At 35.7% G+C, this 14656-nt stretch overlaps 1 protein-coding gene across 5 annotated transcripts in view; it reads left to right on the top strand.

The window, feature by feature from the left end:
• The window catches only part of CIMIP6 (ciliary microtubule inner protein 6), a 30870-nt gene extending 17409 nt beyond the window's left edge, over window positions 1–13461 (top strand). For 4 of the 5 annotated variants that reach the window (XM_055377897.2, XM_019020728.4, XM_004029236.5 and 1 more), the window contains 2 exons: window positions 11696–11811; window positions 12932–13461. In XM_055377897.2, coding sequence (XP_055233872.1) covers window positions 11696–11811; window positions 12932–13291 — 476 coding nt within the window. In that variant the 3' untranslated portion in view covers window positions 13292–13461. Of the gene's footprint in view, window positions 1–3807; window positions 4289–11695; window positions 11812–12931 lie in introns of those variants that run through there. The other variant, XM_063695880.1, reaches the window with a different exon arrangement.
• Window positions 13462–14656: the final 1195 nt, after the last annotated feature.

Here is a 14656-nt window from a genome sequence, read left to right as displayed (position 1 = left end):
TGCCAATAAAAATTTGATGAACTGGTTAAAATATGTATCTACATATGGCATATGATTTTTTGCTTTAACTTTCTTTGGTAGCCAACCAGTCCCTTCCACATAACGAGCAGTTATGGTACTTCAGCTACTCAAGTTGAAGGGATGTAGAAGAGTGGTGAAAGATGACACTGGAACGATGGGCTTTGTTCTGGGTTCATAAGGCAGGGCTCATTTGGGGGATAAGGGATCCCCCAAAATCAGGGTCTGTAGATCTACTTAATTTGCCCAGAGAGAAATCCTCCAAACTTCTGCCTAGGATGGAGGACAGAAAATCCAGGAGTCCCATAAGCAGTCCTCTGCAACATCACCTTGTCCCGCTGCCCCATGCTCCCTGCCTCAGAGGTATCTGATGCCTCCCGATTCCCAGGCACTCCTGGAATGCTGTGGCATTAATCGGCTTAATTTTTACCCCATTCCCTTCCCCCATAGCACTTAACTTCCAGTTTTCTGCAGTTTACTTGAGTCTATTGCTACTTATCCATCTGTTTTCCAGCTTCCAAATTTGTTAAAATCTTCACTCTCATTTAGTTCTTTTCTTCCTTAAGGACGTAAGCCCTCTTAAATTTCTGTAGTGTGATTGTACTGGGGCTTGGGGAAAGACTGAGGGAAATGCACATTGAATTTGCCATGTTTAACTGGAAATCACAGCAACTTTGTCACCATCAACACTTCTTTTATAATATTGGTTCAGTATTAAACTTAGTATTATGTGAACCTGAACCCATTAAATTTAATCATCCTGTTTTGCTCAATTTATGAAGTGAGAATAATTCCTACTTTGCAGGATTGTTGTGAGAAACAACACGTAAAGTGCCTAACACAGTGTTTGCTACATAGTAGACAATAAATGGTAACTGTTTCTATTATCAATTATTGCATTGTACTAGGTTATGTGTTGAGTTGAAATTTAGCTCGAGAACCTGGCATGATTCTCCCTCTGTTCTTTTACTGGTATTTCTTTTTCTTTCTCTGTTCTTTTATTGGTATTTCTCATGGCCAAGTTCATTATTGTATCCTAGGGTCTAGTACAATGCCCAGATTCAATAAATATTAGTTAAATGATAATTATACATTCTTCAATAAAGTCATAATGTAATTTAAAGTAACATATACTGCACAATATAGGCCTGCAATTTATTCATATTTCAGGTATTTGGATATTAGATGAAAGTGATTTTTAAAAAACAAAATATTTTAATGTAACATTTAAAAATATGTATATAAACTAGTCTATATGTGCCAGATTTTTTACTATAAGCATATGAACATGCACATAAATATGCACTAATACCAATTAAAAGTCATCTCATAGTCATTCTGTTCCATCAGCCCACTTAATTACGCCTGGACTTTGGCATTTCAGCAATGTTATCTTGTGCCGACAATTCAAAGTGCCCTTTATGTCTTCTACCACACACAATTTCCTGGCTGCCATCCACAGTCAGTTAACAAACAGCTATGCTCCATCATATTTGAGTCCCTGTAAGAATAAGTGTTCACATTTGGTTTTATATAATAAAACTTTATAAATTGGAAAGCCTAATCTAATATGTGAAGGGGGTATTTCGTACTTAAATAAAACCTTGCTGATTATCAACAACTTGATATTTCAATGTTCTTTTGAATTGCAAATTCAGATATAGTGGTAAAATTAATTTTCTAAAATAGGTTTTAGTTTGTGTTGCTTCTTTTGCACCAAAATGTAACAACAACTTTTTCTACAGTTATGCTTTTTTCTTTTTACTGTATTTTGAAAATCTATACTATTATTTTTATATTAATAGTCTTTATATATAAGATCAGAATACTGAGAAGAGTGGGATTTAAGAGAAAAATATTACTGATGAATGATCTTTAAGCAGACACAAAGAATTAAGAAAAGAACATTTCTCAAAGTAAAACTCCTAAGTTCTCACCAATATAAGAAGCAAATTGTATGTTTGAATAAATCCTGGCTTTGTTGATAAAATATAAATGGTTAGATAGCAACTTGTTTAGAAAATTCTAATTTTAATTAGATCAAGTTTCCAAGAAACAGAAAGTGGATTTCAAACATTCTTCATGGACTTTGCCTTATTTTTTGCAGTTCTCATCTAATGAGGCTTCTTTCAAGTAATTACTTTGGGTACAATTTGAATTCTTAAGTAGAGTAACCACTAACAATCTGAATATCTTCTTTGATGTTTTCATGTTTAGATATTCCTCACTATTGTGGGCTTCTGTAAATGTCTCATATGCCTGTATAAATGAACATAGTCATTATGTTTAATTTTAATAGGTGTAATGTCTGAATAAGGAATTTCCCTTTATAATAACTCAGATTCCTTTCTCCCCCCTTTATTTCCGTGATGAAAAAGAAATTTTTTTTTTTTTTTGAGACGGAGTCTCGCTCTGTCGCCCAGGCTGGAGTGCAAGTGGCGTGATCTCGGCTCACTGCAACCTCTGTCTCCCGGGTTCAAGAGATTCTCCTGCCTCAGCCTCCTGAGTAGCTGGGATTACAGGCACCCACCACCATGCCCGGCTAATTTTTTAAAAATATTTTTTAGTAGAGACAGGGTTTCACCAAGTTGGCCAGGCTACTCTTGAACTCCTGACCTCAGGTGATCCACCTGCCTCGGCCTCCCAAAGTGCTGGGATTACAGGCGTGAGCCACCATGCCCAGCCACAGAATTATTTTTAAAGTTATTATTTGTGAGATTGTGGGAGGTTTTAGATTACTATTTAAAAGATTCATTTTAATTGATTTAATTGACTTCCTTCTGAAATATTTGTTTTAGTTATTTGCATAACAAGCTACCTCAAATTTAATTGCTTAAAACAACAATCATCTTATCAGCTCAATGTTCTGCAACCTTGGCTGAGTTCAGCTGGGTAGTTCTTGGTCTGGTCGGTGATGGTCACTTGTGTGGCCACATTCACTTGGCAGATGGACTGAGGACTGGACTCAGCTGGGATGAAGGAATGACTGGGCCTCTCCTTCTCCAGGTGGTCACTGCAGGTGGTTTCTCCAGCAGGGTAGCTGGACTTCTTACTCCCAAGAATGCAAAAGCAGAAGCTATAAGGCTTTCTTAAAGTTTATGGCTAGTACTGGCATAGTGTTACCTCTGTCATATCCTGTTGGTTAAAGCTAATCATAAGACCAGCCCACATTTACGAGGAGGGGACTTTACAAGGATTTGAATACTGGGAGGCCTGATTCATTGGGGCCACCAATTTAACAGACTACCACAATAGCCTTCAACAGTCGTTTAAATGAGAGTTTAGGAGTAGCCAACTCTTCATCTTTCATTGTCTGAAAATGTCTTTAAGTTGCCCACACTCTTTAATGAATGAAAGCATAGCTAAATGCAGAATTCTGGGTTCACAATTAATTACCCTTTACACTTTGAAGATATTACTCCACTGTCTCCTGGATTTTATTGTTATGTCAAGTCTGCAGGCAGTTCAAATTCTTTGAGGGTAATCTGTTTCAGTATAAGATTTTTAATTTCAAAGAGAGCCTTTCTATATAAAAAGGTATTCATAGTTACTTATGATTTAAATATTCCAGTTTGAACATTATAAATTTGAAAAATATGTTTCCTTAAGTCTTTAATTTTTAAATATTGTATAAAATAAGAATAGCATCTTTCACTTGTTTGACATTTAACTCAAGTTGAACAAATGAAATATACCTTAACAATGACTCATTTACGAAACAAAGTCAATTAACTTCTGTTAGCATTTTAGATTGCAAGTTTGTTGATTTAATTATGTTCTGTTTTCCAGAACTACCATTCAACCAGCAATCCCATTACTGGGTATATACCCAAAGGAATATAAATAAAGACGCATGCATGCATATGTTCATTGCAGCACTATTCACAACAGCAAAGACATGGAATCAACCTAAATGCCCATCAACTGTAGACTGCTTAAAGAAAATGTGGCACATATACACCATGGAACACTATGCAGCGATAAAAAGGAATGAGATCTGGTCCTTTGCAGGAACATGGATGGAGCTGGAGGCCATTATCCTTAGCAAACTAATGCAGGAACAAAAAAACCAAATACCACTTGTTCTTATAAGTGGGAGCTAAATGATGAAAACACATGGACACAAGGGAACAACAAACAGACACTAGGCCCTGTTGGATGGTGGAGGGTGGGAGGAGGGAGACAATCAGGAAAAATAACTAATGGGTACTAGGCTTAACACCTGGGTGGTAGAATAATCTGTACAACAAACCCCCATGAGACAAGCTTACCTATCTATAACAAACTTGCACATGCACCCCTGAACTTAAAATAAAACTTTAAAAAATAATAGTTACTATATTCTGTTTTCTTCTCAAATACTTTAAACATCTTTACAAGAAAAACTTAAAGCTTTGACAATCAAAACATTTCCAAATCCTTAAATAATTTCTATAAATTCAATAAATTAAACCTAATAAATCTTATAAAACCTAATAAACCTTGTGGCTACTGTGGGCTTACTACCTATGGGGCAGCCCTGTTCCACAAGGAGAAGAAAAAAACACCTAATAAATCTTGCAAAACCTTGTATATCTAATAAATTCAGATATCTTAAATATTTTAATACTGTTTATAAACTTCATCAGATTTCCCTAAAATTGTCAGCACAACACTAGTATTTGATCAAAATTTTTTTGACATAATGTACTAAATAACAAATTACAGGTTTAATTTTCTTTGCTTTCTCATCTCTATATTTAATCCCAAAGTTTCCCAGAATTAAAAAGGTTTGCCAACCGTTTACTTTAGTAGTGTGTAAATCCCAGAAAATTGGTTTTGAGTATTAGTAAAGCATTAAATTTGTTTTATACTGGTTTTGACAAGAGGCTACTCTATAACCAGTCTTTACTTGTTACACTATAAGAAAAATTGTCTGATATGCTATTTGTATTTAATCTGATCCATGGCTAGGTATTATTGTGATTATTACAGACAGTGTTAACTGACAAACAAAAATTGTATCTACACAAAACATCGTTACAACATGATGTTTTGAAATATACATTGTGAAGTGGCTAATTAAGATGTTTATTACCTCACATACATTATTTTTGTGGTGAGAACACCTAAAATCTATTATTTTAGCAATTTTCAAGAGTACAATACATTAACTATGGTTACCTTGTTGCATAGTCATCCCTCAGTATCCAGGGGATTGGTTTCAGGACCCCGGTGGATACCAAAATCCACAGATGTTCAAGTTCCTTATATAAAGTAGTGTACTATTTGCATATAACCTACGCACATCTTCCCATATACTTTAATCTCTAGATTACTTAGAATACTTAATACAATGTAAATGCCATGCAAATAGTTGTTATTGTGTTTTTTATTTGTATTATTTTTGTTGTTTATTTTTCTTTTTTTTTTTTTTTTTTTTTGAGACGGAGTCTTGCTTTGTCGCCCAGGCTGGAGTGCAGTGGCACGATCTCGGCTCACTGCAAGCTCCACCTCCCGGGTTCACGCCATTCTCCTGCCTCAGCCTCCCGAGTAGCTGGGACTACAGGCGCCCACTACCACGCCCGGCTTGTTGTTTATTTTTCCTGAAAAGTTTCAATCCATAGTTGGTTGAATATGTGGATACAGAACCTATGGATAGAGAGCACCAACTGTACATTAGATCTTTTAAACTTACTGTTCCTTTCTAACTGAAATTTCGACTCCTTTGACCAACAAAATCTCCACTGTCCTGCTCCCTCCAGAGGGCTTTTAATGATGACAGATTTTGCTTTATGCAGTTCACTTACTAAAACATCAATATAACTTAAATTCATCTTATGTAGATCTCCTTGCAGTAGGTAGATGTAAACTCTGTTGTCTGAGGATTTTTCAGGTGTGGAAATTGCTGTCATCTGATTTTAACCCAATAGAAAGCGTAGCATATACATTTCCAGTTTGGGGCAGCTTATTTGCCCCAACTGTTACTGTCACCTTAGGCAGCTGTAACGTTAAACAACTGTCCCTGATTGTTTTGGATGAATACTTGGTCGTGGGGTGAGGCAAGGGCAGGGTGGCAGGGGTGCATAATTCACTTTTAGGGCTCTGAGTCATGTCTATAAAGACGAACCCTGCAGGCCAGGTTAAATAATGACAGTTCTCTCAGTTGGTATTTGTGAGACACTCCAAACCCCTTCCGCTTCTTCCAGTAGTTGATAGGCTCCTGGTTTTCAACATAATTGCAGGGCTCTTGGTTTTCAAGGCTTCTGCAGAGGGGAGATTGGGAGTGGGGGGAGGGGGAAACTGCATGAGTTAAAATGTCATCAAACTTGCTTTTATTATGAAGATTAAGCCATTTTTCTTGAATAAATGCTCCTTAGATTATTGCATGCCTTTGGTTAATTTCCAGAGTTCTAAAAAAGTTGATTTTGATGACTTTTGCCAGTGTATTAATTGCTTTTGTGGAGGAGCAGCTTTTTCAAAGGTCTTTAACTCTGAAATTACCACTGATGTTCTGTCCCATTAGTTCCCATGTTACAAATATCTCCTTCCAATCTGCCATCTCTATTAGCTTTGCCCATGGTGTCTTTCATTGAGCAGTTCTCCTATGTTTTTTAATATAATCAAGTTTTTACCTTATGGGTTGTGTACTGGCTGTTTTAAGAAGGGTTTTTCCTACCCTTAGGTAAAGAAAGTTTTCTTCTACATTTTCTTGATTTTATACTTTTACCTTCCATAATTAGGTCTTTAATCTTAGAGTCCACCATGCATGCACTATTAAATAGGGAATCAATTCCACTTTCCAGCATAGAGTGAACCACTTTTCTGAATACCATTTATAAAATAATCTGCACTTTTCCCATTTACTTATAGGACCTCCTTAATTTTATGTTAAGATTCCATATATAAATGAGTTTGTCTGCAAGCTCTCTGTTATGTTACTTAGGTTAATTTTCAGTTCTTGGATCAGTACCAAAATATTTTAATTATATGGATTTTTAGCTGGTCTTAATATCTGATATGGAAAGTCTCAATTATTCACCCTTCCTTCAGAGCTGATTTATGGGATTTATTTTTCTATTTAAACATTGAAATGTATGACATTCCTCAAAATATCCAGCTAGAATTTTGATTAGGTTGTGGTGACATTATATATTAATTTAGGAAAAAATCACCATTATAATAAAATGCTATCATCCTATTCAAGAGCATAGAATGTCTATTCAGTTCTACTTTTAGGTCTTTAACAGAATTTAAATTTTTTCTCTATAGAGATCTTGTGAATGCTTTTTTAATTTCTAGAAACTTCATACTATATAGTTTCTGTTTCTACTAAGAATATATGTTATTTTTCATTATATCTTCTAGTAGGTTATCACTATTGTAGAGAAATGCTCTTGATTTTTATACATTTATCCACTGTCTGTTTACTTTGCCATACTCTTATTCTCATAATTGATGGACTCTTGTGGTTTTTCTATTCAGGTAATTATATTACCTACAATTACTTTTTTTTTCCTCCTTTGTAATCATTGTACTACTTTTTTCTTTTTTATAGTATTCACCAGGGGCTCCATTAATGTTAAACAATAGAGTTTTAGTTCTGAGTTTTTATAGGTATAATACTTAGAATTTTCTGTTCTTTAATCCTTATCTTTTTCAGGAAACAAAAATTTTTGTTATTTTCTTCCTTATATATCAGACATCCTCTTTGATTTATTTCTAGTCTTGAATTCTTCCTCTAGTTTTTCAAAGTAGGTCTGTTTTGGGGGGAAATCATCTGAGGCCTTCCTTTCCTTCCCGTGTTTTTGAAATTTTGGCTTCACAGTTAAATGAAAATTTGGTTGGATATAAAAACTCTAGGCTTAAAGTGCTTTTCCTTTTAATATTAAAAAAATTAATTATCTTGTGTCCAATGTTGCTATTGAGAAATTTGATATTAACCTGTTGTTACCCCTTCATAATTTACCTCTTTGAAAGCATTTGTAATTTTTCTTTGTCTCAGATGATGTTAAATTTCTCTATTAAATGTCTTAGATGCGAGTTTTTCCTTTATCTGTACTGCAAGATCGAGAGGAGAGTGAGAAGCCCAGCTAGGGTGTAAAATTTAAGGAGGCGCTCACTCCCAGGGTCATGCAAGTGCCTCCTTAAAGTTTTGCATCCTTTGTGTCTCATTGCCTCATTTTTCTCCTGCCCCTGCTACCTGTTTGGTATTCTGTGAGCTCTTTCAATCTGAGGTGTTTGATCTTTCTTTAATTCTTGGATATATATCATCATCATTTTCTCAAATATTTCCTTCCCTTCCCTCTATTTCTTCTTAGTTCTGGTGTTGATACTTCCACCTTCCATTTCTCTGAGCTTTTCTTTATTTCTTTATCCTTTCCTGCTGCCTTCTGGGACAGCTTCTCAGTCTGATTTTCTAGTTCATGATTCTTGTTGTCTAGACCATGTATTTTTTTGTTTCAACTGTTATATTTTTTATTTCTAACATTTTTTGTTATTCCTTTTTATGACCTGTTCTTGTTCATATTAACAATACCTTGTTTTGTATCTTTGAGGATATTTGTTATGCTTATTTTAAATTCTTGGTATATTGGTTCTGATAATTCTACTTCATACAGTATATGTTTTAAAATTTTCTTTTATGGTCAAATTTACGGTAGATCATTTTCCCCTAGGGGAATCAGTAGGCCTGTGCAGACAAAGGGTGAAGACCAGGGTCTGGTTTGTGTGTCTCCCACTAAATTTGAGGAAAGAAAATGAGGCTCAGGCTGGAGAGCTTCTGGTACCACAAAACCTATTTTGACCATTGTTAATTACTGTCACTCTACTAGGCTGGTCATGTAGTCAGGAATCCACCCTACCACCCTTAAACTGTTAAAAAAAAAAAAAAAAAAAGGCATCACTGAGATAAGTCAGTATCTTGATGTTTTTAATTCACCAGCATTGACGGTTGCTGGGGGAATGTTGGAGGAAGAAATGCCCAAGGGGGCAACATGTACCCATTTTCATCAGCTCATTATCCTGGAGGGACTTCTGTGCTCTTCTGATATTACTGTATTGACAACAACTGGCTAGGCAGTTGCTGCCAGTTTCTGTGGCCCTGGGCAAGCGTGATCTTCCCAAGGCAATGTGAGGGAAAGTCAAGAGCAGATTTTAAAAGCTCTCCCCCAACTTATTCTCTCTTGGCTACATCTGACCTTCCTACCCTCCAGTCCAAATTGCCACCAACCCTTCGTACCAGTTCACTAAAGCCTTTGGGTTTCTCACAGCTTTTTTTTGATAGCTCCGGTTCCTGCTTCCTTTTCCCTTCCATGGTTTCCCCTTTTGTCAAGATACAAAAGAGTTGGCCCTTTGCTAACTTTGAAGACTCCGTAATTTGACCCTAGCATCCTAGGGACTTCACAAACACTGCCCTTAATTTTCACAATTCAAAAAGCAAATTATTGTTTTCTTCATTTTAGAGAGGAGGAAATAGAATTTCAATGAAGTTCAGTGATTTATTTCAAAGTCACACAACTAGGAAATGTGGTAAAGCCAGAATTTGAAAACAAGTCTATTTTATTCCCAAATGCATGCTTTGGATACTTCATTACCACCACCTAATTAATGCCTAAATTTAAAGCCACTTCATTCTGTCTATCCACGAAGTTATGAAACTGTGTCCGAACATACTAATGTTCTGTGAGTTGGACCATGATATTCATAAAAAAAATGGTCATCTTTTCCCACTTGGTGGAAAAAAATATAAATTATGGATAGAATTTTCTCAGTGTCATGCTTATTAAATCTTTGCACTACTGTTTTCTGTTTTCTAGCAAGTTCTAAAAGAAAGGTAATGATTAAGTAGAAAATGAGTTTTGAGCAGTTGATTGCAATTAGAAATCAAGAAAATGTTAACAATTAACTTTTTTTATACTGCTAACTGGGAAAAGATTGCCATTTTGTATCATGTAATGTATAAGTATTTGAATATTAGTCATTCTTGCTCATAAAATTAGTTTATAACAATGTCTGAATATCAAAGTAAATTCATGAATGCTTAATACATGTAAATTTACTAACATTTTTTCTTATGTATTCCTCTAATTTTAAACGTGTGATTTTTAAAAGTTAAATTTTATTTTTTAATAGTTGATATAAGCATATGGCACAAAATTCAAATGGTACAAAAAGATATACAGTGAAAACTGAATCTACTTCTCCCCACCTCTGTCCTCCAGTCACCCAGTTCTCTTTCCCTATAGTCACCACTGTTACCAGTTTGTTACATAGCATTTCACAGATATGCTCGTTGTACATAAACTCTTACGTACTTTTTTTTTTTTTTGAGACAGAGTCTTGCTCTGTCACCCAGGCTGGAGTGCAGTGGCGTGATTTTGGTTCACTGGAACCTCCGCCTCCCAGGTTCAAGTGATTCTCCAGCCTCACCCTCCTGAGTAGCTGGGACTATAGGCGTTCACCACCACGCCCAGCTAATTTTTTTTTTTTTTTGTATTTTTAGTAGAGACGGGGTTTTCACCATGTTGGCCAGGATGTTCTCGATCTCTTGACCTTGTGATCTGCCTGCCTCCGCCTCCCAAAGTGCTGGGATTACAGGCGTGGGCTACTGCGCCCAGCCACATACGTATTTTTTAAGGGAGAAATTTTTGTACTTGATAGAATTTTACTTCACTAAACTTTTTTTATTGCCAGCAGCAGTACTGAAAGTTGCTCTGATCTTTAAATAACCTTCTCTGCTCAAAGTAAAACTGAGTTTTAAAAATTATTTAAGATGTTAAACATACATGGAGCACAGACCAATATAATGAACTCATATACTCATCACCCAGATTGAAAGATTATTTAAAAGTGATTTTTAAAGGATTTCATACTCTTGCAAATTTTTCAGAACCCCTGTTATTGGGCGAAATGAGAAGAATTATGTGTTCAACTACAACTGCAGCAGCCCTAGAGTCTTCCAATGGATTCCATTAGTGCTAGCTTCGGCATACAATTTCTACCCCGTGGCCATAGCCACTGGCCAAACTATAGATTCAACATAGAATTTCTCATACTCTTTCTAGTAGTGAAAAGTTAACAAATTAGAGTTATGTTTTCCCTAAAACGTATTGGTATCTGTGTAAAAAGCATATCTAACAATTTTTTTTTTCTCTTAATGAGACAAGATCTCTCTTTCGCCCAGGCTGAAGCACAGTGGTGCAGTCATGGCTCACTGCAGCCTTGAACTTCTGGGCTCAAGCGATCCTCCCACCTCAGCCTTCCAAATAGCTGGGATTATAGGCACATGCCACCACACCTGGCTTATTTTTTGTAGAGATGGGGTTTCACCATGTTCCCCAGGCTAGTCCTCAAACTCCTGGGCTCAAGCAATCCTCCTGTCTTGGCCTCCTCCCAGGGCATGCTGGGATTACAGGAATGAGCCACCATGCCTGACCATATTGTTGTATTAATATTAATTTTAGTTTTAAAAATTACTAATAATTCCACACGTGGGGCTAATTTGGTTATTTTGATTTGGCTCTTTTCATGAAGAAAGAATGGTGAATCCATTCTATTTATTATTTAGATGTGTGTAAATAATCTTGCATACTTCAAGAATTTAGTTCTGTTACCATATTTTATATTATTAATACTGATTATATGTCCATAAACAAATCTAACTTTTTGTCCTGACTTCACAAAATCTTTTTTTTAGTACCACTTGCCTCTCCTGGTACATCAGCAGAACTTCAAAACAATTTTATAGAATACATCTCTTTTATACATCAATATGATGCCAGAAAAACTCCGAATGTGCCTCTCCAGGGAAAGGTGAGGCAGTATTTAGAATTATTTAATACTTTAAGACAGAGTAGATTTGTAGAACTTTAAGCCTTTTCAAGTCATAATTATCTTTCTAAATGTCTATTTAAACAAACTACTTCAGTTATTAATAGGATAGAATCTTAGCCACATACCATAGTAAAATGTAAGGAATAATATTATCCTGGTATGGTGGTGCCACCTGTAATCCCAGCTACTCAGGTGGGTGAGGTGGGAGAGTTGCTTGAGCCCAGGAGTTCGAGGCTGCAGTGAGCCATAATTGCACCACTGCATTCCAGCCTGGGTGACACAATGAAACCTCATCTCAATCAATCAATCCAAACATAATAATTTGAATCAGTCTTTGGAATTTGGTCTACTTAAATTATTGAAATAATTTGTGTAAAATAATATCAAAGCATGCTGGGCACAGTGACTTGACGCCTGTAGTCCCAGCTACTCTGGAAGCTGAGGTAGGAGGATCACTTGAGTTTGAGGCCAGCCTGGGCAACATAGCAAGGCTCATTTCTAATAATAATAATAATAATAATAGTAATAATATCAAAGCAGTTTGACAAATGTTTTGATATGCTTAATACATGTGTGTGGCAGGGAGATGCATATAAGGTTTATAAAGCCAAATAGAAATGTAATTGTCAATTATTAGATTTTTTTCCAACTATAGATGTTTGCTTTCATATTTTATTATTACTTAGCTTTTCATTAGCATTAATAGGCAGTTGGGATGCAATCATAAATTCTTTGGTCTATGAACTGTAGTTTTTGTTGTATCCATAGCAATCTTTAGAGCAAGAAATGAAATTTGATGTGAATAGTCTTAAACAGTCCAAATGATAAAAAAATTGAGAATGGGAGATGAGCTGCTACTTCTTTGACATTCTGCCTTTTTCCTTCCTGTTCATTTTCTGATGCACCCTATTTTATCATTTAAAAGGTTCACCCATATATGGTGGTGTCTAGTTTGGGACTGAGGTGACACCAATGAAGAGGCAGAGAAGTGCCTGCATCACTGACTAGGACTTGAGCTAATGCACAAATTCAGTTCACAGCTGCATCTTCCAACAATCTGCGTTCTCCTGGTTAATGTCGACTTTGTTTTCTTTTCCAGAGACACGGAGCTTTTGTACAGAGAGAGATAAAACCAGGGAGTAGGCCAACAGTTCCTAAAGGAGCAGAGGTATTACTGAACACTCCAGGGTCAGGTTCATCAGAACAGTCCAAAAAAACAGAGAAAGGAAACTCAGCGGAAAGCAGAATGATCTCACCAGGTCTCTGCCAACAAAATTCTCAAGAGCTGTTAGAGCCTAAAACTCACTTATCAGAAACAGACGTCAGACAGGCAGCCAAGGCATGCCCCAGCACTCCTGAGAGCGGAGAAAAGACCTCAGGCGCCACTCAAACAACTGTAGGAGATGCTCTTTTCACTAGGCACAAGCCTTTAAATCCACCAATTAAAAAATCAGAATAAATTACCCTCTTCAGATAAAAATCTAATCCCTGGAATATAGGGAAATTTCACAATCATCATCTTGGCCCTCACATTTACTTTTCTGTTATCAGTAACTTCAGAACATACAATTTATGTAAATGGAAAAATAGAAAAAAGACAATTAAAATACAACCAAATGTTATTAATAAGAGTGGTCTCCAATAAGTGGAGTGAGACATTATTTCTATGTCACATTCTTTATGAACACAACTTTGTTTTGCACAACAAATGATCGTAATTAACAAATATAATAAGACTTTTAGAGGAGAGGCCCTGTTAGACATGAGTGACAGCTTTGGAATCAAACAAACTAGAGTTGGAATGTTGGCTTCACTTCATTCCTTGAGCTGTGTGACCTTGGGTAAGTAACTTAACCTCTCTAGACTTCAGTTTTCTCAACTGTAAAATTAGGAAAATAGCAACTTCGTAAGATTATTGAGGATGTGATTATGCACATTGATCGGTAAGTGGTCAATGTAATCATATCATCACTGCTACTATAATTCAATTTTCAATTTAAGGATAATGTTCTCTTATATATTTAATTTTTCCTCATTATTCTAAAACTTAGAACTCCTCCATATATAATTAAAAGTGTGAAAATCTAAAAATACTTCTGCCAGTACAAGATGCACAGACATACACACTTAATTCAAAGACATATGGGTACTTAGAATATTGAAGTATTTTCTAAATTGTTTTCTATTTTACTCAGATCATTTCTAGCACCAACTCAACCTTTGCTTTTTGGATGAGTTTGGTAAGGATTAATTCTACTTCCAATTTGGTGTGTTTGGTGTGCCACAATATATCTATTATAAGATATGTTATATTGCATACAAGTGGAAGTAGGTGGAGTATTCCTCTGTTATAAAGAGTATTTACAAATTTCCATTGGGAAATATCAGCTGCTCACTATTATCTGCAGTATTGATAAGACTACAGCTATATCTTTATCCCTTTATTCTCCATTAAAGAAATTGTGATAAACTGCAAAATAATGAATGTCATTATATTTTTTTGTGTTGGGGACTTCTAGTTCTTGCCACATATATATCTCCAATATATATCTTGGAGATCTTTCCTTGTCAACATATGTAGGCAACCTTGTTATTTTAATAGCTCCATAGTCTTCAATAGCATAGGTATGCTACTATAAAATTGGAAAAATAAGAATGCAAGTTTTGGTATGAGGACAGGGAAGGGAGAGGTTGTCAGCATGTTTGGAAAAAGGTCTTAAAGCCTAGGGACTTGAATTTTTATCCTCATTGGAACAGGGATGGAAACTTATGTCCTCCAAAGTAGAAAGATAGAACTGAAATCTGCATAAAGCTAGAACTCTCA

This window comes from Gorilla gorilla, chromosome 12 (genome assembly GCF_029281585.2).
Source record: "Gorilla gorilla gorilla isolate KB3781 chromosome 12, NHGRI_mGorGor1-v2.1_pri, whole genome shotgun sequence".
Classification (NCBI taxonomy): Eukaryota; Metazoa; Chordata; class Mammalia; order Primates; family Hominidae; genus Gorilla; species Gorilla gorilla.
This window is presented reverse-complemented; position numbering and strand designations above follow the sequence as displayed.